The 25,286-nt window shown below is 25.0% G+C and overlaps 3 protein-coding genes across 7 annotated transcripts in view; 2 read left to right on the forward strand and 1 right to left on the reverse strand.

Moving 5' to 3' along the window:
- Positions 1–5,598, forward strand: LOC105258626 (elongation of very long chain fatty acids protein AAEL008004). Its single transcript, XM_025411570.1, has 5 exons — positions 1–179; positions 2,823–3,013; positions 4,337–4,417; positions 4,734–4,917; positions 5,208–5,598. The coding sequence occupies exons 1-5, from the start codon at positions 119–121 to the stop codon at positions 5,543–5,545; spliced, it is 855 nt and encodes a 284-aa protein (XP_025267355.1). The 5' UTR covers positions 1–118; the 3' UTR covers positions 5,546–5,598.
- Positions 5,599–12,883: 7,285 nt separating this feature from the next.
- LOC105258627 (elongation of very long chain fatty acids protein AAEL008004) lies at positions 12,884–19,059 on the forward strand. Of its 3 annotated transcripts, none has more exons than XM_025411601.1 (7): positions 12,884–12,925; positions 15,021–15,102; positions 16,376–16,566; positions 16,674–16,760; positions 16,900–16,956; positions 17,699–17,941; positions 18,342–19,059. In XM_025411601.1, exons 2-7 carry the CDS (start codon positions 15,042–15,044, stop codon positions 18,498–18,500), a joined length of 798 nt encoding a protein of 265 aa, XP_025267386.1. In that variant the 5' UTR covers positions 12,884–12,925; positions 15,021–15,041; the 3' UTR covers positions 18,501–19,059. The 3 variants fall into 3 exon arrangements, with proteins under 3 accessions (XP_025267386.1, XP_025267385.1, XP_025267384.1); XM_025411600.1 differs by lacking the exon at positions 12,884–12,925 and adding an exon at positions 13,771–14,255; XM_025411599.1 differs by lacking the exon at positions 12,884–12,925 and adding an exon at positions 13,772–14,231.
- A 3,812-nt stretch (positions 19,060–22,871) lies between these two features.
- Positions 22,872–25,286, reverse strand: part of LOC105258629 (elongation of very long chain fatty acids protein AAEL008004) — a 55,503-nt gene continuing 53,088 nt past the window's right edge. For all 3 annotated transcript variants that reach the window (XM_011269990.3, XM_011269989.3, XM_011269991.3), the window contains exons 3-6: positions 24,554–24,828; positions 23,991–24,174; positions 23,728–23,849; positions 22,872–23,540 (exon numbers count right to left, since the gene is read on the reverse strand). In XM_011269990.3, coding sequence (XP_011268292.1) covers positions 23,286–23,540; positions 23,728–23,849; positions 23,991–24,174; positions 24,554–24,828 — 836 coding nt within the window. In that variant the 3' untranslated portion in view covers positions 22,872–23,285. The remainder of the gene's footprint in view (positions 23,541–23,727; positions 23,850–23,990; positions 24,175–24,553; positions 24,829–25,286) is intronic.

Raw genomic sequence — 25,286 nt, forward strand, 5'->3', positions numbered from 1 at the left:
ACTAATATTTTTATTTATTATTTGTGTGAGCATTACGACAAAAAGATCGTAATTAGATAATAAATTTTCAAGTATATATATAAATAATATCTAAGTTTTATTTATATGCATCATCGTCATGGCTGCAATTATAGGAAAATTCATAGCAGGATATGAATATATTAACGAAAATCTGGCAGGTGAGTATCTCTTATCTTAACACTGAATCAATAAACTAAATTTAAAATAAAAGATATTGTGAAATATATAAAAAAAAAGCAATATTTTGTCGTGTCATTAAATTATAAAAAAATAAATTTCTATGTAGAAGAATTTTAATTTATTACAGAGTATTTACAAATTTTGTTTATAATAAATTGCGAGTAACAAATAAATGGGCATACACAAATTCTTCTATATTCTTTCTTTTTATTCACAAAAACTATTAGAGTACGTATCATGATATTTATTTATTTTATTTTATAATATTACTATTGTGATATGTATTCTTTTATCATATCTCTCCCCCCTTCCGTCACTCTCTTCCTCTCTCTCTCTCTCTCTCTCTCTCTCTCTCTCTCTCTCTCTCTCTCTTTCAATTATTTGTATACACAATTAGCACATAATTATCAAATTATCTTATCACATTTCTGCAGTACACATATGCATATAGCATAAAAATAAGTAGCATTAGGTTATTTAGTCATATATTAAAATTTCACTATTTTTCATTTATCGTAGCAATACTAAAAAATTATATAAAGGTCTCAAAAAAAATGATACAGTACTATATAACATTGTTCCCAATACATGCATTTATTTTTCTGTTTAATCAAAATACATTTTTTTTCGATATTGAATCCTTTTATTCTCCTTTACTCCTTTAAATCTTTTAACAATTTAATAGTAAAATTAATAATGAAATACAAATATTCAATAAAATAAAATTAAAATTAAAATAAAATTCAATAAAATAATTTATCTTCTTATATTCAATAAATAATAATAAATATAATTTTTATATAAAAAATTTTTATATATAATTATTTCTTATTTAATATAAGTATATTTCAATGATAAATATAATATGTAATTATATTATATTATACTTATTTAATATAAGTATATTTCAATGATAAATATTTTGAGGAAATTTTTTCATTAATTTTTTGGTAAATATATAAAAGAATTAAATAAATATACACAGTTCCAAAAAAAAGGGGTACACTTGAAATTTGGAAAAAATCACTAAATTTCAAATAACGATAACTTTGTAAATAATAAAGATAGAAAAGTTTATAAAAAATGAAAATAAAGCTTGAAATCTCTACTTTAAAACTAGGTTCCCCGAAATGTTGCGAAATAACATTTTTAAAAATGACGGATGACGAAACGAGAACATGCAAAATTGAAAAATAATTGTTTGAGTTTGCCATGACACGTAGCGAGAATCAAATGTCGCAGGTCAATGGAGTCAAAAGCATATGATAGTACAAAGATTCCTCTTTAAAATGCTTTTTTGTTCATCTCATAAAAAAGCTTAGTAAAAAGTAAAAAATCATCTTATCCACATTTAATTCTCGTCATGTGTTATGGCAAACTCAAACAATTATTTTTCAATTTTGTATGATCTCGTTTTGTCATCCGTCGTTTTTAAAAAATTGTCGCACACAATTGCGATATAAAATTTCAAAAAGTAGACGTCTGGACCTTTAAAATGCCTTTTTAAAAATCTTGCTAGCTGTATTAGATGCTGAAACATTCAATTTTGAATTTTTAATAACGCTGAATTGGAAGAATAAGAACCTTGTGGTTCGTCAACTCCACAGTAATTTAAAACTCTAAATTCTCCTTGTAATGTGTGTGTGTGTGTGTGTGTGTGTGTGTGTGTGTGTGTGTGTATGTGTGTGTTTGTATACCATAAGGACCCCGTGTTTCATCAATTCCACAGTATTTTAAGACTCCAAATCCTCCTTGTGGTATGTGTATGTGTGTGTGTGTGTGTATGTGTGTTAATAGTGAATATGACCTCCTCGTACGCGTATTACCTCATAAAAAAGCTTAGTAAAAAGTCGTTTTTTTCTTCAAATGTGTAAAACTCGGTAAAAAATCATATTGAACAAAAAAGCATTTTAAAGAGGAATCTCTGTACTATTATATGCTTTTGACCTCATTGACCTGCTCGTGGTGTTAATAGTGAATATGACCTTCTCGTACGCGTATTACCTCATAAAAAAGCTTAGTAAAAAGTCGTTTTTTTCTTCAAATGAGTAAAACTCGGTAAAAAATCATTATATCGAGATAAACAAAAAAACATTTTAAAGAGGCAAACTCAAACAATTATTTTTTAATTTTGCATGTTCTTGTTTCGTTATCCGTCATTTTTTAAAATGTTATCTCGCAACATTTCGGAGAATCTAGTTTTAAAGTAGAGATTTCAAGGTTTATTTTCATTTTTATAGACCCTTCTATCTTTATTATTTACAAAGTTATCTGTTTGAAATTTGGTGATTTTTTTCCAAATTTTAAGTGTACCGCTTTTTTTGGAACTGAGTGTGTTTAACAGTTCTCATTTAATCGCAATATGAATTGTGACGAACAATTAAAAATGTCATATCACAAAATATAAAACAGACACAGAATCAATTATATAAATTTCATAACAATATTAGTCATGTAATTATTTTAGTTGTTATAATATGTTCTCAATCTTAAATTATATATTTAAAAATATTTTAAATAATTATTTATATAAGAAATTTATCTCTACTTACACAATATGTATAATTAATTAATAATTATCTATTATAATAATTAATATTTAACTTTTCTTATATTGCAAGATCCACGTACCAAAAATTATTTTATGATATCCACGCCATGGCCTTGTATAGCTCTACTTGGATTTTATGTATATTTTATTTATGACTTGGGACCAAGATTTATGGCAAGGAGACAACCTTTCCAACTAAATAGAATATTGCAAATATATGATTTTTCACAAATTGTATTAAATGCATATCTATTTTATAAAGTAAGTTATATTTTTAATTAATTTTTCTATTCATTTGTTTTATTATTATAGTTATTTTTCAAAAACAAGAAGAAAATTTCATTTTTCATTTGGAATTTTGCACAAATTTTTAAAAATTATATTATATGATATTTAAAAATAACATATGGACAGTAAAAATCAACAAATTTATATTTGAACAAGATTTGTACCTAAATTCTATTTTTGCAAACTTCTTGGCATCCTTAAAAAATTTAAAATAGGAATAATTGATATCATGAGACATTCTCCGTACTATAAAATTTGATCGTTTCGATGTAGAATATGACTCAACTGATATATTACTAATAGATTATGCATTAATTAGTTCATTAATACAGTGCTTATATATATATATATATATATATATATATATACATATATATATATATATATATATATGTATATATATATATATACAGGGTGAGTCATTTTAATCAATACACTCGAATATCTCGAAAACAGCACTCTTCAGAAAGAAATGTTTCAAACAAAAATTGTAGGGTGTGAAGGGGGACATAAGATGGTAGCATTGGTTTGACCTTGGAAAGTCATTTGAAGGTCACATAAAAGTCACCTTCAATTTCTTAAATTGAACCCACTATTTTTCATTACATATTCTTGTAGCTTATCTCGAGAGCTTTCCAAAACACTACAGACAAATGTTTTTTCATTAAGTACTTTTTGAGTTATAAAGCTTCAAAGTTTGCAGTACTTCGATATAAAATGTAAAATATCTCGTAAAATATTTAATTTTCGGTAGTCTTACCCTAATACTTTTATGCACAGGATAATGAGACAAAACTATTGGTGCAAAGAAAACGCATGATTGTTTATAACAAAAAGTGCATTGCAAATTACACATTTTTTATTATAAACAATCATACGTTTTCTTTGCACCAATAATTTTGTCTCATTATCCTGTGCATAAAAGTATTAGGGTAAGATTACCGAAAACTAAATATTTTACGAGATATTTTGCATTTTATATCGAAGTACTGCAAACTTTGAAGCCTTATAACTCAAAAAGTACTTAATGAAAAAACATTTGTCTGTAGTGTTTTGGAAAGCTCTCGAGATAAGCTACAAGAATATGTAATGAAAAATAGTGGGTTCAATTTAAGAAATTGAAGGTGACTTTTATGTGACCTTCAAATGACTTTCCAAGGTCAAACCAATGCTACCATCTTATGTCCCCCTTCACACCCTACAATTTTTGTTTGAAACATTTCTTTCTGAAGAGTGCTGTTTTCGAGATATTCGAGTGTATTGATTAAAATGACTCACCCTGTATATATTTCACAGGCACTAACATTGGGGTGGTTACGCGAATACAGTTTCTTTTGCGAACCGATTGATTTTTCGTATTCACCAAAAGCCATAGAGGTAATTATTTAAAATAAATAATAATTAATTAATTAATTAAAAATTCAATTTAATCTAAAATCTAAAAAAGATTTTGTTATCAATTATATTTATTCATAAAATAAAATTCTTCAGGTAAAAAAAATGACGATATTATTATAGCTATTTAGCTAGTAATATGAGAATATTAACATAATATGTATATATAATATAATAACATATATATATAATCCGGCCCAAAAATCACACATTAAATGTCATAAATATCTTCAGTTTTATTTTACGTTTACATAGAAATAAGAGACAACAAAAAAATCATTTATATTTGACTAAACAGATTACCAAAACAATATGGATGTATTTCATGATTAAGATATTGGATTTGTTGGAGACAATTTTTTTCGTACTCAGAAAGAAACAAAATCAAATAACCTTCCTTCATATATATCATCATATGGGCATGGTATTTGGTGCTTGGAGTGCCACTAAATATCTACCTGGCGGTCATGTTACGTTCCTCGGTATAAATTTAAAAAATTGCTTTGCAATTATTATAATAATTCGTGTTTTTCTGTTTAAAATATACAATAATTTTACAAATATATGTAATTGCAAGATAAGAAATTTTTTCTTACTTATTTTTTTGATATGAAAATTATATTTAATATAAGAAAATAGAATGTTTATGTTATATTAAAACTCAAAGAATTTTATTCGTTAAAGTTAAATAGAGAATTACTGAATGAGTTTCTTTCTTCATAAACGAGATCTTGTACTTTGCAGTTAATTAATTATTAACCTTATATTTCAGGATTGCTCAATACATTTGTACACTCAATAATGTACACGCATTATCTGCTATCGACTATGAATATAAATACAAATTCATGGAAGAAATACATCACTCAGTTGCAAATGATCCAATTTTTCCTGATTATTTTACATTACGCACAATTAGCCTGGGTAGAAGATTGTGGCTTCCCGCTTTGGACAGCATATGTAATGATCCCACAGAATTTGTTTATGATAACATTATTTGGAGATTTTTATTATAAAACGTACATTAAAAAACGGCCGGCAATACTGAGGAAAATGGAAACAAATGGCGTTTCCGCAGAAATTTCGAAAGAAAATTCAAAACAACAATGAATTTAAAGCATAATATATTGTTTACTCTATTTTTCTCTTTCTCTTTCTCTATTATCTATCCATCTATCTATTTATCTATTTATCAATCTTTTTTCTTCTTTTTTATACATATCTTTTTTTATATTTGGCACTAATATTAATATGCTTCTTAAAATAAGATAGTGCAAAAATCTTTCATATGCCGAACATTTAATATAATATTTTTGTAATATACATTTTCTTAAATCTTTATTTTGATAATTCTGAGAACTATAATTATGTGGTTCTAATTATGTGGTTCTTCTGATTATTAATATTCATTACATATAAATATTTTAGCATAAAAAGTATACATATATAAATAAAAATCTGTATAAAAAGAATACATATGTAAAGTATAGTATTTTGATATCTGAAATTGCAGAACCGTTTTAATTATATTTTTGAGTTTATGTATAATACGACAATCAATTAATCAAATTATTTCTCAAAATTATACTTAATTTCAAAATTTTATTAAGTCTATAGCTTTAATATTATAATAAATTCTAATGGTAAGTGTGTATTTTCTTTGAATAATAATATCATGCAAAATTTTGTGTAAGTTAAAAAAATTTTTATGAGATAAATACAAAAATATTTTTGCAATAATGTAAACAATGTAAAGAATGTATACATTTTTTATTTTTTTATTTTTCTTGAAAAATATGCATTTTACATTTTATTTAACATCATTCTTCGATCGCACTTGCCTACTTTGCATTTATTCAATTATTTTAGTACAGTAAAAACAATATTAAAATTTTTTACAATATATTATATTTAGAATAATATAAATGCTAAACTTTCAAAGTTACGGAATATGAGGAGTTTCTATTATAATTTTTTTCTACAGACAACTATATTTAAGTTTTAAGCTACATGTGAAGTAACATTAATTAATAAGAAATTCAATATTGTTATAATAGAAACATCAACATTATCAGCATTATCATTCACATACATGTAATCATTAATATAATCAAAATTTATGATATATATATATCATAAATTATCATACATGTTATACATTATTTATATTATACTTATGATATAAATAAAAATTGAAGTGTATATTTTTATAGCAAAAGATAAAAAATGATAAAATTTTTATAAATATATATGTGTAATATTTCTATTGCTTATATTATTTCTTCTAAATGGAAAAAGAGATTTAATGAAATATATAAATTATAATATATACAAATATACACTCTCTAAAAATATGGATACGCCATATAAACCATATATATTAAACCATAATTTTATATATGTATTTATATATTTTATATATGTTATTCAAATATATTTTATCTATGCATATTATCTATATACAATTTAGAAGAAATTTTATAAAAACTTATATATATATATATATATATATATATATATATATATTTATATATATATATATATTTATATATATATATAAACTTATATATATATATATATTTTTTTTTTATTATGCATATATATATATATATATATGCATAATAAAAAATTACTAGTTAAAATTATATAAATCTGTTATTATTTATCTCTTTCGGTTATCATTAAGTACGTTAAAAGTGAAAAAATTAATCGTTTTATTTTACGATATTGTTATCTCGATACTGCTACAATGTTATTTTAATAATAATTGAAATGGTTGTTAAAAATTTTATAAAGATTTAACAAAATATAAAAAGTTGCAAAATTAAATTAGCCAATTTAATTCTGAGAATATGATATAGAAGATTTTATCCAAACGACCAAATATGCTTTGTTAGTTTATTAAAACTATATAAAAAGTTTCTTGTGTACTTTTTCCATCCTTGATATTGAAATGTACCGGTAGTCTTAACTTCTCTCTTTCTTTCTTTTTTTTCTCTTTTTTGACGTACCCATTTCTCGTGGTTGAAATGATCTTGCGCCAACACTGGTTTCTTGATTTTGTTATCCGGTTGACCGCAGGCCAAATAATTAATTGTAGCCATGACCGTGGACGAGATGCTAATGACCTACTTTTTTGAGTACATATCCGAACGGGGACGAGCGAGAGGAAAAGGACAAACAAGTGGGGAAGTACCGAAAGAAGCGCATATATCCACAGCAAGTTCGGTTTTTGTTATAAGATGCCGTTATATTTGATTTTGGTTCACGCTCTCGAAGATCCGCACATAAAGATCATCAAAATTTCTGTTTCGATAATGGTACTTCACAATCGGACAGAAATGCATGATTAAAAGTGTTTCGCTTCCTTTGTTATATATAATAAAAAATATATTTATTAAATATCTTGAAGTTTTTGTCTAATTTTATTTCATAGAATTTTTAAAAACAACTTCTATAAAAAAATTATAAAAATCTCGAGCAAGGCACTGAATTAAATCTTTCTCAGCTTTCTTGAACACAGAACTTTATCTTTGACTTATCTCTAATTTCACTAATTTTATTTTTTCACTTAGTCAGTATAAGAGTCTATAAGAAAATAAAGCAGTTATTTTTCGAATATTTTTATTTAACAGTTAACTGGAAATGAAGAAACCGGTTAATGTTTTCAGTATATTGATTAGTATGTCACGATATAAACGGTTTTAGCACATTTTAAACAGTTTAAAACATATGTTGAATAAAATAAAATAAATTAATAAAAAAATGATAAAATAAATTAATTTTATCATTATTTTATTCAAAATTTGCTGTTTGAAAATTTATATAATTTTAGTCTGATTATTTAATAATCGTATATTATAAATATATATTTTATGTTTTATTTCATGGAAATCTCTCAGTTTTACCTCTAAAAGGAAACCATTGAGCTATGTTTATTGCCACATATAGCAATAAAACCGAAAGCAGATCTTCTATTTGTACAAATCTTTGTGTACATACAATGATATGATTTGTATCTCTAAAGATATTCTAAATCCAGATTTTCAACCGCTAACGTTTATACAATAACATTTACAATTTTCAATTTGCATACTTTTTTGAGATTCAATGATAAGACTATTTTTACATATCTCGACTATTTACCGTCTTCCACATTTTTTCAATTATGTATTTTTAAATCTTCCGAATCACCCAAAAACTTATATATGTAATAAGTAATTATTTAAAAAACCTCTATTAATATTTCGAATGTTTGCATCGCGTTTATCCTAAGTTTTATACAGTACTTGATCATTTACTCTTTGTTTCATTCTGTTTTTCCAGCGATATCAAATTTTTATCTCTTTTAATTGACATATTTTATGATATGTAAGCTCGATAATAATGAAATTTTTATAGTTAGTTTACTTGACTTAAAGCTTTAAACAGTGCCAGTCGTTGATAATTAACATTTACACACAAAAATTAGTAAAAATCAATTAGTTATTTAATAGCAACATCATGCAATAATTACATAATTGACGATATTATGGCTTATACAAGAATACTTTTTAGTATATAGAATACTATTTAATATATTTAACTATTTAATATATTTAATATATTAAACTATTTATTTAATATATTTACTATTTAATATATATATATATATATATATATATATATATATACTTTTTAATATATTTTAATATTTAGTACAGTATTTTCACAATAGCAGCCTCGGAATGCGGTAATATTCGCGGTAATCGCAATTACGTAAAAATGACCATAAAATTATACAAATGGATATAAACATAATTCTGTTACAATATATTATTTTTAACTTTATAGAGTTAATTTATTGTAATGTAAGAGCTTACACAAATGAGAAAATTTGATGAATTTATTTAGTGATCTCTTGAACTAAAATGACATACGCGTAGCACATTAATAATTATGTTTTTTAAATGCTATTTATTTCAACTATAGGACTGATGTACGTAGCAAATCGTCTATTTTACTATATGACATAAGTACGCGTTTGAATCAACAAACATCTTATTGTTTCATATACAAATATATGCATTTATAAAAACTCTTATTACAGAGTATTTTATTTTAGTTTTATATACATTATATTATAATTAAGTAAGTATTATAATCAAGTAAGCAAAAATTAACAAAATAAATTTTATAAAGTATATTATCTTTAAAGTATATTATTTTTATTTAAAGTATATTATTTTTATCTAAATTATGTACTTTTATTAAATTATCATACTTATTATTATTATACTTATTGCGCGCAATGAATTTAAATTTTTATAGAAATTATTTCAAATAAAAACAGTTCACTATGAATTGTTTAAAACGGGTTAAATGCGTATCTATAAATTAATTGCTTGCATAAAATAACTAAACATAGTAAATAAGTATATTTTTTTATCTCGTTTTTTATTCTCTTATCGATTTATAGGATTACATAGATTATGTTCTCTTTTTAGTCACAAGAGTATGACGTAGTTCGACGTTTCATATGTGTCGTCTTTAGCGCATAAATCTGAATTCGCTACAATCCTGTTGAAGATATTCCGACCGCTTAACCTACTACAAAGAGTATATAATCCTACTTCTTTGCTGAAAATCGTTAACTTACTTCCTAGTTAAAAATGATGGAAAGCAATATTGAACATTCCAGGTCGATTTTATTCATAACACTCGTGTCCCTTATTAACCTGGTTGCCATCAGCGTCGTAATTATTTAAACATGTCGGCTGGTTCGCTTACACAGGTCTGTTTTTAAACGAACAATAAATTTTTGTCAGTTCGTTAAATATATGGATAATATATGGTATTGAAACAATGCAATGCCATATATTATGTAAATAACGGGAAACTATCGTAAAATTTTTTCGCGTATCACGCTATGCAGCTTTAACGAACTGACAAAAATTTATTGTTTGTTAAAAAATTATTAAAGACACAAGTCTTGGAACTGCGATTTTATGTGAAACTCTAAATTTTAAGAAATTCCCTCCATGAAAAAATATATTTCTTTGCAATATTTTAATTTAATTAAAAATTACAATGACTTTGAATTTAAAAACCGACATTTCTGCTTAATTTTATTATTAATAAACTATTCGATGTCATAAACTTCTTAGATGTATTAAATTTTTTTTATTAATTGAATATAACAGAATAAAATAACGATAAAATATTTTTTTGCTAACATAACAATTTATTATAAAATGCTCTCCTTTACATCATTTATATCATTAGCTACATAAAATAAAGAGTGCATTACAATTGTATTATAATTATTATTAAAGCACTATTATAGAACCCATTTTGGCTTTTATGTAACATTGTATTTGCCTCGATAACATAGTAGGAACTTCTATAGGTATTTTATGGGTTATACAATACAATTGTAAAATAATTTTTCTATCGTTAATGATCGGTATTCTTGAGAGTTTGTTGCAATAAAATGTTTTAACGGCGCTATTGTCTAACGGTGTTATCAGTCAGTTTTCTCTACGAACATTAAAGACATGAAGGCTTCTATGCGTTTTCCAATTATAATAGTTACAGTTTAGAATAGTTAACGTCAAAATGCGATATTTCCTCGTTGAGAATGCGATATTTCAGTATCATTATCAGTGGGTTAACATTATAGTCAATGTCCCTGGGGAAAAAATAAATATCGGAGCGTAAGTCGAATATAAGGAAAGAGTAACAGAAGTGTAATCGAAGCTTCTAGAAGACGTAAATTGAAACAATGAAACGTAAATGAAGCGTTAACACTTCTGTTACTCTTTCCTTACATTCAACTTACGCTCCGATATTTATTTTCATCAGGGGTTAAATAAATGAAAATTTTTTCTCAAATAATAATAACTAAAAATTAAATCAAAATTAGCAAATAAAGCCACAACGCTGTAGTTGGAGCATAGGGAAGAAATAACACTTTCTTTTTTCTAATTAATTATATATTTCAATTTAAAAGTAATTATATTAGCAAAAAAACGAACGTTTCGGGTCATATTTGATCCCTGTTCAGTGCAATGTTAATAAAATATATTACACAGTGTTAAATGCAACGCATTAAATTATACAAACATATCTATTATTGACACGCAGATGACGTTGGTGTATCACGCGGGAATCCACATTTTAAAATATAATAATTTTAATGTAAAATTTTTTTACATTATAATTTATGACATGTTTCAAGATAGAATTTTGTTTATTATTCAGCATATAAAATATAAGGAAATATCTCATTTTTATGACTATTGTTTAAATATTTCCTATTTAGTAAAATTAGTAGAATTTTCCCTTTAATTTTGTACTATTATGCAATATAATTATATCGTTGTCCATTATATCGACCATGATATCGATTCAATCACAATTTTAACTTTATTTCAACATTTTGGTTCTCTACTTTAATTCAAGGTGTCACAACAATTATATATTTCTGACTGGGTTATATTCAAAATTTAAATTTTTACTATGTATAATTTTTACTGTATAATATTTACATTCGTCAGTTTGTATCATATTTATTATTGATAGTAATAAAATTACTTATAATGAATTTAAATAACCACAAAACATTTAAAAATAAAGTACAAAAATAAAAATAAACACAAAAATAGACTTTTAATTTGATTCAAGAGATTCTCAACTGTTCAAAATCGAGTCTGACTAATTTAAGAATATACAATGAAATGCTTTACTCTTGTTTTGATTCTACATAATTTATGTGAAGTATGACTTTTTCTTATTTAACATGATTAAAATATCCCATTTCAACCTGATAAATATGTAGATGATTCAATAAAACTAGTCTTACATTATATTATTCATCCAATTTTCAATTTTTAATGGATGAAACAGACGCAGTCATCATATTAGGATAAGAATAATTTTTTTTAAATAAATTGTATGGTGCAATATCAGCGAATTTTACTATTTTGTAAATCTGAAAAAAAAATAGAAAAAATGAAATGTGATGATCGATATGTATCTGTCATGAAAATCAATTACATTTTAATAAAGATGGGCAAACCTAAGTTATTGCATTGTCCGTAGTACCATTACGTTTCTTAAATATTTCTCCTATATGCGGTTATATCTTACTTATTCCGGTTAAATATATGGTGAATAAACATTCAAACAAATTCATAGCTTCATGCGACTTAAGTTTTCTTCGAAATGTGTCCATAATAATTAACCAATTTACATAAACGTTCAAGGAAATAGTCATAGGTTTTTTATGCAAACCATCAGCGTGTACATGATCTGCATTGTTATTTTTTCGTCATTTCAAGGTGACCTTTTTTTAATCGAACAATAAGATATTAAAACATATGTAAATCTACGAAACGGAAGCAGTGTCGCAAGGAAAATACTGCTGGCACTTCCTTTCAAAGCAGAAAGTAAAATCAGTAACACTCATGCGGGAGACAGCGTCGAATTACATCGACAAGTTCCAGTGAGGTAAGTAACTTCGAGAGCATTTAATAATAACAGTTTATTTGACACCATTTCGTCTAAAGAATTATATATTATATTATATTATATTATATATATATTATATTATATTATATTATGTATAGAATTATATATATATATATATATATATATATATATATTATTTCATACATAATATAATATAATATAATATATAATTCTTTAGACTAGGAATTATATATATGTTTTATTATAAATTAATATTTGCAGACATTTTAGCAAACAAAATTTTAAGCAAGTTTTAACAAAATTTTAGTTTAACATTCAGTAGTTAAGATGTTTATAATAAAATTTTATTAAAATATGAATTATAAATCTAAAGAGATAAAACAAGAATATTTAATGTAAAAAAATTATATTTTCAATTATAAAATAAAATATATGTAAATATTTTATTGTGTTATTAACCGTTTGAGTGCCACTTTTATAGAAACTCGATCGAAAAATGCCAAGCGGGCAGCCTTTTTAATATTAAAAAAAATGTACACCTACAAAGTGTTATATTATTTCAATTTCGTCTTACTTTGCCTATTATCAAACAATAACGTCAGTAAAAACGAATGTATCGATAAAAATCGAGAAGGCAGTTACTGTGAATTTACATATTAATGCGCTGGAACTATTAAGCACTGGGCAGAAGAAACGCAATCGATTCGCTTGGCACCCAAACAACTAATATATCCATATTCTTATTATCTAATGTTAATGGTTATAATTGTCGCGATAAGAATGTTCACTTACAGCGTTATATATTTATAGCGTTTTGGCGACTATTTCGCAAATTCTTCCAGTGTTCTCTTTTCCTTCGGCGTGTTTTTTTACTGTTATCTTTACCGCTCCCATATAAAGATCTTTCGTATTCATATACCTTCTTTCCTTTTTTTATTGACTCGCGATTGAGAATCAGTCAAATAAAACTATACCTTTTATTTCTATTTACTTATATTTATTTCTATATTTCTTCAACTATTCATCAACTATTTATCGTGTTATTGGAAATAACGAAAGTTGACAAACGAGGTGGGGATTGCAGGATACGTTTGTCGAACGGTAATTTTCTTCTTAGTGGGCGCTCACCACAGTGGACGATCAGTTTTTAATAAGACGCGTCTCTCTTCCCATCGCAAGCGAGACGCTCCTGAAGAAAATTGTATATCGGGGCTTCCTCGTTCCTCTTTTTAACGTGTCGATTTCAAGAACGTGAAAAATTTCTGCATTCTAAAGCTTGTACAAATAATTACAAGATAAGAATTTATCACTCGTTAAAGAAAGAGTGAGTATATTATAAAAAGAAAGAGTGAGTACATTATAAAAAGAAAATTCGAATTTCTCTGTTGTGAACGTGAAATCAAATCAACGAGACACTTATATCGACTGTTTTTTACGCTTGTTCAAATTTTACATTAAATGATACATAATACCGTTAATAGTGTTACGAATTACACAATTTATGTGTGATAGATAAGAGTATTTAATTAAATATAGATATATTTTTTATTGTGCTTGTGAAATTCACACACACACACACACACACACACACACACACACACACACACACACACACACACACATATATATATATTGAAAAATTGAGAAGGACACATCAATATTTTATCCGTGTAAAAAACATACTTAAAATATTCGAACATACTTAAAATGCACGAAAAATCTATAATATATATTAAATGAAAAATTAATTCATCTTACATGCAAAATTTTTATATTAATGTATTGCAAATCGCAATAAAGTTGAAAAGTAAATATAAGTTAAAAATAACTATTTAGATCTTAGATCATTTTTATTTAGTAGAAGAAGAAAAAAAAGGGAAGAATTATTCATCTTTTCTTACATACATTTTTTTTTAAGTTATATAAATGGAAAATAATGAGAAATAAAAACTCAACCTTCAAATTCAAATGAGCATATAATAAGCATAACAACATGTTTTTTAATTATGTAAATGCAAAATAATGAGAAATAAAAACTCAACCTTGAAATTCAAATAATAAAAGCATAAAAACTAAACAAACTTAACAAATATGTTTTATACTCATATTTCAGATTTTTGAAAGCCTGAACATCATGGCCAGTCTTATACGACTCGTTGTCAGCAATTATAATGAAGTTTTAAAGAATATTAAAGGTAAGCTTATTAGCACTATAAAAGAAGCCATTTTTTTAAAAAGTTATTTTATTTAAAAAAATCTTTTGAACGAGATAATATATTTGAATTTTTAAAAATTTTTTTCTCTAATAATAAAACAATAAATTGTTAAAATTAAATTATCAATGCAAATATCAATTCATTCATTTTTATTATTTAGAAGTTTTCTATTCATGTAACAAATACAACATCTATTCATATAACATAAAACACTCACATATTCACGGAAATATTAATGCTATTCAGAATAATTATATCAAATTTCTCCATTATGAGTATTATATATTTCATTTTCATAATAATTTAATTATATAATTTGTTTTATACTTGCAAAGAATAAAAGAAACAATCTTCACACAGTAAAATATCTTTACAAATGTAGATGCAGCTTGAACAATTTTAATGCTATTAATTACACTTGTAGAAAAAAGTTTTTGTTATCTTGAATTCTCGCAAAAAATTGTGAAAACTAACAAATAAAAATATACGTGACCCAAAATCAATTGTTAGACAAATTTTATAAATAATAAAAAGATGCAATATTAGATACAAATACATACTAAATATAGATAGAAAAATCTTTTCATTTTACGCGTATAACATTTGCACAGTTGCTCATTTTATTTTTAAACAAATAAATTCTTGCAAATTAGCTTCATATATTTCAATGGATATATATAATTTATCTTTATTTTTACAGAAAAAAAAGCGTATTATTATTATTATTATTATTATTATTATTATTATTATTATTATTATTCACTCATTTAATATTGATCATAAATATTTGTAATAATGGCATTTCTTGCAAACGCATATTAAATATCATTATGTATTTTCAACATTTTCATTATCTGATTTAATATGAATCAGAATTAGCTAATAAATAGCGTACAAATAAATGAGTTTTGCATTGATCATTTAATCATAAATAATCTAATTTATTTTCATTACTTGGATCTTCACTATTTACAACTAATTACAAGAATGCTCCAACTAACAGATGTATATAAATAATAATGAAACATAATTTTGTTTTATTTTAGCTTATTATTTAATCAAAATAATAAATATTTCAAATTTAACAACTCATTTATTTTAGAAATAATTCACACAACACAAAATTTATACAATAATTTATAAAATATAATAAATTATTTATATTGTGTATAAATGTTATTAATCAAAAATTTTTGATGCGTTTTATAACTTTTCATAAAAAGTAGTCGAATTATATTTTCTTCCCCAACAGATCCAATAGTAGACACTTGGCCTTTAATGGGGTCTCCGGGTCCTATGTTATGTATCGTCGGCACATATTTAATATTCGTGTTGAAGGCCGGACCAAAAATGATGGAAAAAAGGCCAGCCTTTCAACTAAATACCGTTATGATTTTATATAACGCGTTTCAAGTGCTCTTCAGTATCTGGTTGTCATCTTTAGTAAGTTTAATTTTATTGTGATTCTCCGCATCTCTTTATCATTAAATGCGTAACAAATTATAACATTTGATACAGAATAATTTGTAAAAATTATTCGCCTATTTCAGATATTGAATATTGATATGAAATATGTGTTCTCTTCTCATGGATGCAACTTTCGATTTGATCCAAAAGCCGAACTTATTCAAAAAGCGGTAAGCATTTTTTTCGTAATTTTCAATAATTGTAGATTAGTAAAATTTCAATTTTCGATAAATAGTAAATACACTATTTTAACAATATTATATGTATGTACACTATTGTAACGATATTATATATGTTTCGGACAAATAGTTATCACGAAGCGCATGGTGGTATTTCTTCGCAAAAATTATCGAACTTTTGGACACGGTAAGTATTTATATGCAAATTTATATGCAAATAAAATTAACTAAGTTAATAATTAAGATGTTTAATATGTATTAATTGATTTACAAAGATTTCACAATACAATATGCATTAATTCTTATCATACTTCCGTTCGAAAGTTACATCATCGATATCGTACTTCCGTTATCGTTCAAAAGTTACACATCATTTCGTCATTTAACCGACAAAAGCAATCGTAACCAATGGTGTTTTGAAATACGGACGAAGCGCTTTGTTAAATCGACAATCGTTAAGTATTTGTGAATTTCACACATTGTTTTGATTATATCAATAACTACAAATGAGTTGAATTCTTTTTATCACGCACGTAATATCAGGAAAATATCACGTGTTATAAAATATAAATTTAAAACACAAACTCAACACAATCACTCAAGATATTCAATTACATACTTAACAAAAATTTTATTATGTTATATATAGTTAAATTTATTTTCTTTAAATGTGATTTTTTTTAATCGCGCAATTTTATAATAAGATTGTAATAAAAATTATTGATAATGCCACAAAATAACAATTAAATCAAATTATTAAATATTAATTAAACAATACGTGTATATATAAATGTATGATATAATATGTATATATATATATATATATATATATATATATACACACGCATATACATATACATATATTATTATAAGTTAAAAAAAGATTTCATAAGGAAAACATCCCCTAATATAACATTTTGTTTTTGAAGGTATTTTTCGTTTTGAGGAAGAAACAAAACCAAGTGACTTTTCTTCACGTTTATCATCACACCATAACAGCCGTTTTCTCATGGTGTTACTTGAAATTATTGCCTGGTGAACAAGGTATCATTATAGGTTTCTTGAATTCTATAGTTCACATTATTATGTACGGTTATTATTTCATCGCGGCACTTGGCCCCAAATACAGAAAATATCTCTGGTGGAAAAAATATATGACCTGGATTCAATTGGTAACTATCTCTCAAAATATTAATTAAATTATCAAAGTAATTTACAAATTACATAGAAACTCATTTTATTATTATTTTATCGATCTATCAATGAAATTATGACATTTTTAATAACAAAAAATAAATCTTATAGTATCATATATTTTATTTTATTTCTTTTAAATTTCTTATAAAATATATAATACTATAAGATTTATTTCTTAAAAATAAATCTTATAGTATCATATATTTTATTTTATTTCTTTTGATTATTCTCTCTTCAATTAACATATATCTTGTTGCATGCTAATATTTATGCTAAATGGATTGTAATTACTGATTTTTAATTTCAAAAAGAAAAAGATTGCAGAAACATTGTTTATATAAATCACATCTAATAATTGTTTGTCATAAATTTCAGATACAATTTGGAATAATATTATTCTATCTAATATTAACATTGGCCATGGATTGCCAATTCCCGAAGATTCTGACCTACTTCTTCGTAACGAACGTGATAATCTTTATTTACTTGTTCAGCGATTTTTATCGAAAAGCGTATAAAACTAAAACGGCCTAATAATGAAAATTGATTTCGCAAGTTAATTAAAAAATACGGATTTATATTCGAATTTATTTATAAAATAAAATAAAATTTTAAATAATAAATGCATTTTTTGATAAAAGTTAAGATATATTCCGCTAAAATGTAATAAGACTGCAATTTACAATTCAACAATCTTCTATAATTGTGTCATATACTTTTACAATAAAAAATAATATCTGTATATATAGATATACGCGCGTAAATATATAAGATACAGGGTGAATCATGCAATTGGAACGGATTCAAACATCTATTTTAGATAGAAAACAGATAGAAAAAAATGATAAAGATAAAAAAAGTGGAATGGTAAATAACAATACACGTTTTGCTACGTTCCAATTGAATCGCCCACTTTATTGAATGACCCACCTTATATAGTTTATAGAACATATATGTTGAAGCTTCTGCATCTGTTATATATGTTCTGCAAACATTTTAACAAGAAAATTATTACATAATCATTATGAATCTTATAACCAATTATCATTAATTGTAATTAATTTTCCATAATCCGTTGTTGTATTAATTATGTATCACCGATTGTATTAATTACATATAAGAACTATATTATTTTAATATATTTATCTTTCAAAGCACATATTAACATTTTCATTACTATATGAAGAAATATTAAAATATGAAAGCAATTTTAAAATGCATGCAGTCTCGCGATTTCCAGTGTTATCAAGATTTAAGATTTAAGAATTATCAAGATTTTATATTTAAGAATCTCTTTTTTGGATGTCAATAAATTTACCATTGACAAATATTATCAAATATGTACATTAAATTAATTATATATCGAAAATCTATCCGATAATTGAAAGACTAAAAAAGAAATAAAGAAAGAAAAAAAACGTGTTTATTTAGACGCAGTATATAAACTCGAAGCAAAATGTGTGACATGTGCCAAATTTATATATATATATATATATATATATATATATATAAAGAAATTTTAAATATATGTATATATATATATATATATATATATATATATATAAAGAAATTTTAAATGTTATATGTATTTAAATTTTATATGTATATATATATATATATATATATATATATATATATAATGTCAAATCATGTCATTTGTCATCAAAACGATGTGCACTTATTGCTTAAGTATACATACATTGTAATTATTTGAATCAATTAATTATAGATTCATAATATATCAAATCTACGGTGTATGTATTGTCTTTTTCACTAGATACATTTTAAATGAAAAATCATATATATATTTTAATACTAAAAAAATGTTGTCTATATCTTATATTTATTATTAATTATCACGATGAATGTCTATGCAACATTTTCAATATATCTACCATATAACATATAAAAATCCCAGGTAGCAAGATGACGTCTCCAGATGTCTTAAGGACGTACAATGACGTCAATGACATTAAAACGTTATTAAGATATCATTTGACGTCACTCTGCTACCTGGGATATGTGATATTGAATAAATTAAATTAATTAAATTAATATTTCTCTAAATTTATATAAAATTAAGTACGTCATTGATTTTATTTTCTTTAAAAAAATTAAAAATATTAAAAATAAAATTTCGCTGTTAAGTATCAAAAATAACATTGTGGATTACAATATTACTAATATCGTATTAATGTATTAATATGTTACACTTTTATTTTATAATAAAAATTATACATTATATGATACAAAAAAATGATCGATATAATAATCCATCCATTCATTCGAAGTCGCGAAATTTTTGATCGAAGTTTTTTGTGCAATCAATCAACAATTTTGAAATTGCGACTCTTCGAAAATAAATCATTTGGAAGACTGTCTATACTATACTAAAAAAGATATAATATTTATAATTATAAATTGTGTAATAACTATTTACATTAGAAACCCCAGTAGTTTAGTATCTCCAAAAAATAAGACTTCAATAAACCTTAAAATCTAGAAACATATATTTTATTGTCAGTATCTCTAAATACGAAAGTATTATCAATATGTAAAATTAGAAGAAAGATAAAGAGGGAATCGTGGCATTTACCACGGAATATTCATAGCAATTAGCAAACAAGCTTAAAGCCATTTTCTTTGGATTCATTATTTTAGCTATCAATATTTCTTCCGACGTGAATTCCGATATTGTGTATAATATATTGTTTTTTACATATTTTTATTTTATTTATATTATATTTAAATTAAATAAAATTGATGAAGAAATAAAGTAACTAATAGAATATTCGTTGAGCCCTCAAACACACATTTGTGAATTAAGATGATTCAAACGATATAAAAAAACTTTTTTAATAAATATATAATATCATATAAATAATAAGTTTATTAAATATTCAATTTTATTAAAATTTATTCAATGTTTTATTAAAAAAAATAAAATAATCAAAATTTAGAAAAAAAATTCCGTAAGATACAAAATTCAAAAATTATAATCAAAAAATCATATTTTAAAAGTTTTTTCTTGTAATTACATTCGTTTAATTAACAATTAAGTTTCATAATCATTTTATCTATTACTGCTACTTAATATTACTGTGTATTATTCTATTCGAAAAATGACAATTATATTATATTATTTATGTATACTTTTTGTTCCTAATATCTACAATTATTTGATATATATATATATATATATAATAATATATATAAAATAATATATATAAATATATATATATATATATATATTTATATATTATATATATATATATATATATATATATATATATTTGATTATTAACTTGTTCCGAACACATTTAATGCGTTATTTCGAAAGTCATTTTGCTCATGCGTATAGTGCACGCATATATTTATATTATGTATGAACTTTTACAATCATTCCTAGCGCAGATAAAAATTCTAGAAAGACAAGGATTCTAATTTTTTTCGACCAACTTAATTAAGAAACTCAATAAGATCTAATTTGAAAATTTCTTACTTTCGAAAATTTAATTTTTCAGAATAAATTCGGCAGTGTTCAAACGAAATTTTCCACAATTTCACAAGGAGTTTAAAACTTTGTAAATTGTATAATATATAAAAAGAATATAATATATATATGCAAAATAGCAAAAAATATCATTGAATCTCTTAAAAGTGCTTTTGATTGACATGTTTTAATTAAATAGTATATTATGTCCATATATATCGATATGATTAACTATAGATACACTTTTTGTATTTTGATATAAATTTTTGGAATACGTTCTTTTAAATATCGTCTTAAACTTTTCATTAGCATCTATAAACGATTGATAGGATTTTTATTCGTTAAACAACTATTGTAAAATTGTATATTTAGGGCATACGGTATTCATTAATATCTTAGTGCTGTAATTAGCTCTAATCGAATGATTAATCGCATTAGATACGTATTGCGATTAATCACGTCGCGAAATACGCTGCAAATTTGAAAGTATAAAAGTACTTGCTTGTCATCACAATGTATTCTGTATCGCGTATCCTCTTTACGATTTAAAATCGCAATTCAACTCGCAATTATATAATTACAGCTAAATCTGCATAATCTTATAAACATTGTCAATGAATTCATCGGACCTCTCGACCAAGCGAAGATTACGATAATAGCAAGGCTTTAAATATGTGTGAATATATTTTTTAGCATTTATATATGATATTTTGTTGATTTCTCGAGATCTATAGAATGTTTTATCTGGCTGTTATTGTGTAAAAAAGCAATATGATTTCTCTTAAAATAACGTAATACATATTATATATTTTGCTGAAATTATGAACTTCACGTAGCAGAAAATTTTGTGATATTTATCATTTTTATAATATCCATGATTTGCAATAAGATAATCCATATAGATAATCTATGACAAAGTGTAACACGAAAACAAATGAAATAAAATATTCTTTCGATAAAAAAGCATATATAACCTATCTATTATTAACAAAGAAATATGAAAAATCTATGTTTTGAAACATTATTAAAAATATCATTAATTTTTAGCTTTTAGATATCTTGCCGAAATTATCAAATGTTAAACAAAGTATATTTCATCATGCGTAGCTATGATATAATCATAAGTGAATATTCGAATATTATGGCTGAATTATAGAATAGATAAAACACGATTTTACGTATTTCCTCATGAAAACAACACTATGTGGAAGAGATTCTAATTGAGCGAATCTAACTAATTGTCATACATACAATGTATTATTCAATTTGAACTTGTTAGTATCCAAGTATATATGCAATAATTGCGCATACGTTCTATTGTCGTAATATTTTAAACTGTAAATTTATAAATAATACATACACAGAAGAAGAAATAATAATGTTTGCATTATTTATATTTAAATCATATATAAAATAGATGTATTTGAAATATTACATACTAATTATGCACAGAAGTTTGACATTGACTTTGTTGTCAAAATTTCACTATAATGTGAAAATGCACTAAAGATAAGAAGATGCAGAATAAAATGCGCAATAGATGGATCGCTTTAGCTGGTATAAAAAACAGACTAAAAAATCAATCAATAATTAAATGTATTCGATCTGTGTCAATATCTGGCCATTTCTACGGTTGTTACGATTTATTTTTGCATTGTGCGCGTTTGATCTTTTTTTTCAGCACTGAATGTTCTTCACAGTTGTAACACATCGACAAAATTAATTAATAGAGAATACAATTGCGATTCAATTGAAAAAACAGAATGATAGTGGCCGTATCGCGTTTCATTGCGGTCGCAATCATCTTCTTCCCTGGCCGCTCCCAATTAGTCGCTTTTCCCTTTTCCGTTCGGTATCTCGTCGTTGCTCACTTTCTCCGCGATGCCGTTCGCTCTGGCCGAGTTCTGGATCGACGGCGTTAAGCTTTTATTCTTCGAAGTATAAGCGTTATTATAAAAGTCCGAGAATAAAAAGTAAAAGAACACCGCATTTGGTAGGACGAAAACCAGCGAAAATTTCGGATAGTCGCAATCGTAGAACAATAATTGGCAGTTGTGCAGGAAGGCCAGACAGAATTGAGCCTGTAGATCGAACGAAAATTGCCACATTAACAGTTTTCATAAATATATGATGAAATAGTTTGTGTCAACGAACGGTCGATGTCCAATGAAATTAATCATTAAAATAGACGAAAATAGAAATTTTAAAAGAAAATTTTAGTGAAATGAAAATTTTATCTTTTATTTTATACACGCATTTATTTCTTACCATTTGCAAAGTGGTAATGTACTTCTTCCACCAAAGGTACCGTTGATACTGGTGATGAGGTAGCAACGCTGCCAATAGATAATAAGTGTACATGATGATGTGCACAAAGCTATTAATGATTCCTGTAAGCGAATATCGAATCAGTACGTATATATGATTTGATTCTTGATTGTTAAAACTGTGGAAAATGAATGATACAGAGATAACTCTATTAGAAGAAAACGAAAGAGGTGCATATTATATTACTCCTTACCCTGACATACCTATAAAAATACCGTGGCCTCCGGGATAATATTTCGTAGCACCCCACGATATCATTGGCATCACGGTATGATGATACAAATGAAGAAACGTGATTTGCTTTTCTTTCTTGCGCAACACAAAGAACACCGTGTCAAGGAGCTCCGTGAGTTTCGCCAGAAAATACAAGTGAACACCTCTTGCGATCTACAATAAACATCACGCAAGACGCGGATAAAGATATAATTGACTTCAATCGTTCCACCTTCATTCATTTATGACGTTAAGAAAATTTAATTGCATTATTTTTGTGTATATAAGTACTGCGTGTATATACATACTGCGTTCTACATAGACATGTGTTAAATAAGTTTTACTTATCTATGTAGGATGCAATGCGCAGAACACTTTAATATGCTGCATTAGAGAAAATTACAAAACTACAAGCTTGTAGTAGTAATCCTTTAAAACGCAATGTGCAAACATATTTCGAAAGTAAATCACGATTGATTAAAAATTAATTAGAAATATGCAAAAATTTAACAAAACTAATAATTAAATGTTTTGAATGCAACATTTTACGCACTCTAAAAGCGTACGGAGAATATGAATAGTCCACCGGTTCACATCTCCAATTGTAGGAGTTATTGAGCCATGCACCGGTTAGGCCTTCCCAAAACAACCATATGCTAATGAGAATCTGTAAAAAATTATAAACGACTAAGGTATTTTTTAATTGATACGGTTTTCGATGTTCCATGTATTTCGGGCCCCATGATAATGTGAAATATAGGTAGCCAATTATAATACTAGCGCCAGGTATGGGTGATGGTATGAGAAACCAGTCTCTAGTTCGAGGATCTGAAAAGAACAAAATATGATTAAATCAAATAGCAATCTTAATTTATATTTTGTATTGACATTATTATGTAACTTTTTATATATTATTCCAATATAAATTGAAATAAGTTCGCTCTATTTCATTATTATCAAAAGGAATTTTAAATATAAATATTTTACGTAAAAGATTATTAATACAGAGAGATTAATACAGACTTACTTCTTTGAATATTTTCTCTTTTTCTATTATCAATCAATCATGTACAATTAAAGCGCAATTTATCGTCTCCCCTTTTCAATTTTATAAATAATAAATTTCATGAGATAATATTGCGTGATTCTACTCTATATTTCGGAATTACATATTTGTGTAACTATATATTATAAGAACTATATATTATAAGAATAATACAAGATTAATAAGTAAAAAATCAATCAAAGAAAGTTATATTAGCATTAGACATTAAAAGTTGTCAGAT

This window comes from Camponotus floridanus, unplaced genomic scaffold, assembly GCF_003227725.1.
Source record: "Camponotus floridanus strain SB8 unplaced genomic scaffold, Cflo_v7.5 scaffold40, whole genome shotgun sequence".
NCBI classification, from domain to species: Eukaryota; Metazoa; Arthropoda; class Insecta; order Hymenoptera; family Formicidae; genus Camponotus; species Camponotus floridanus.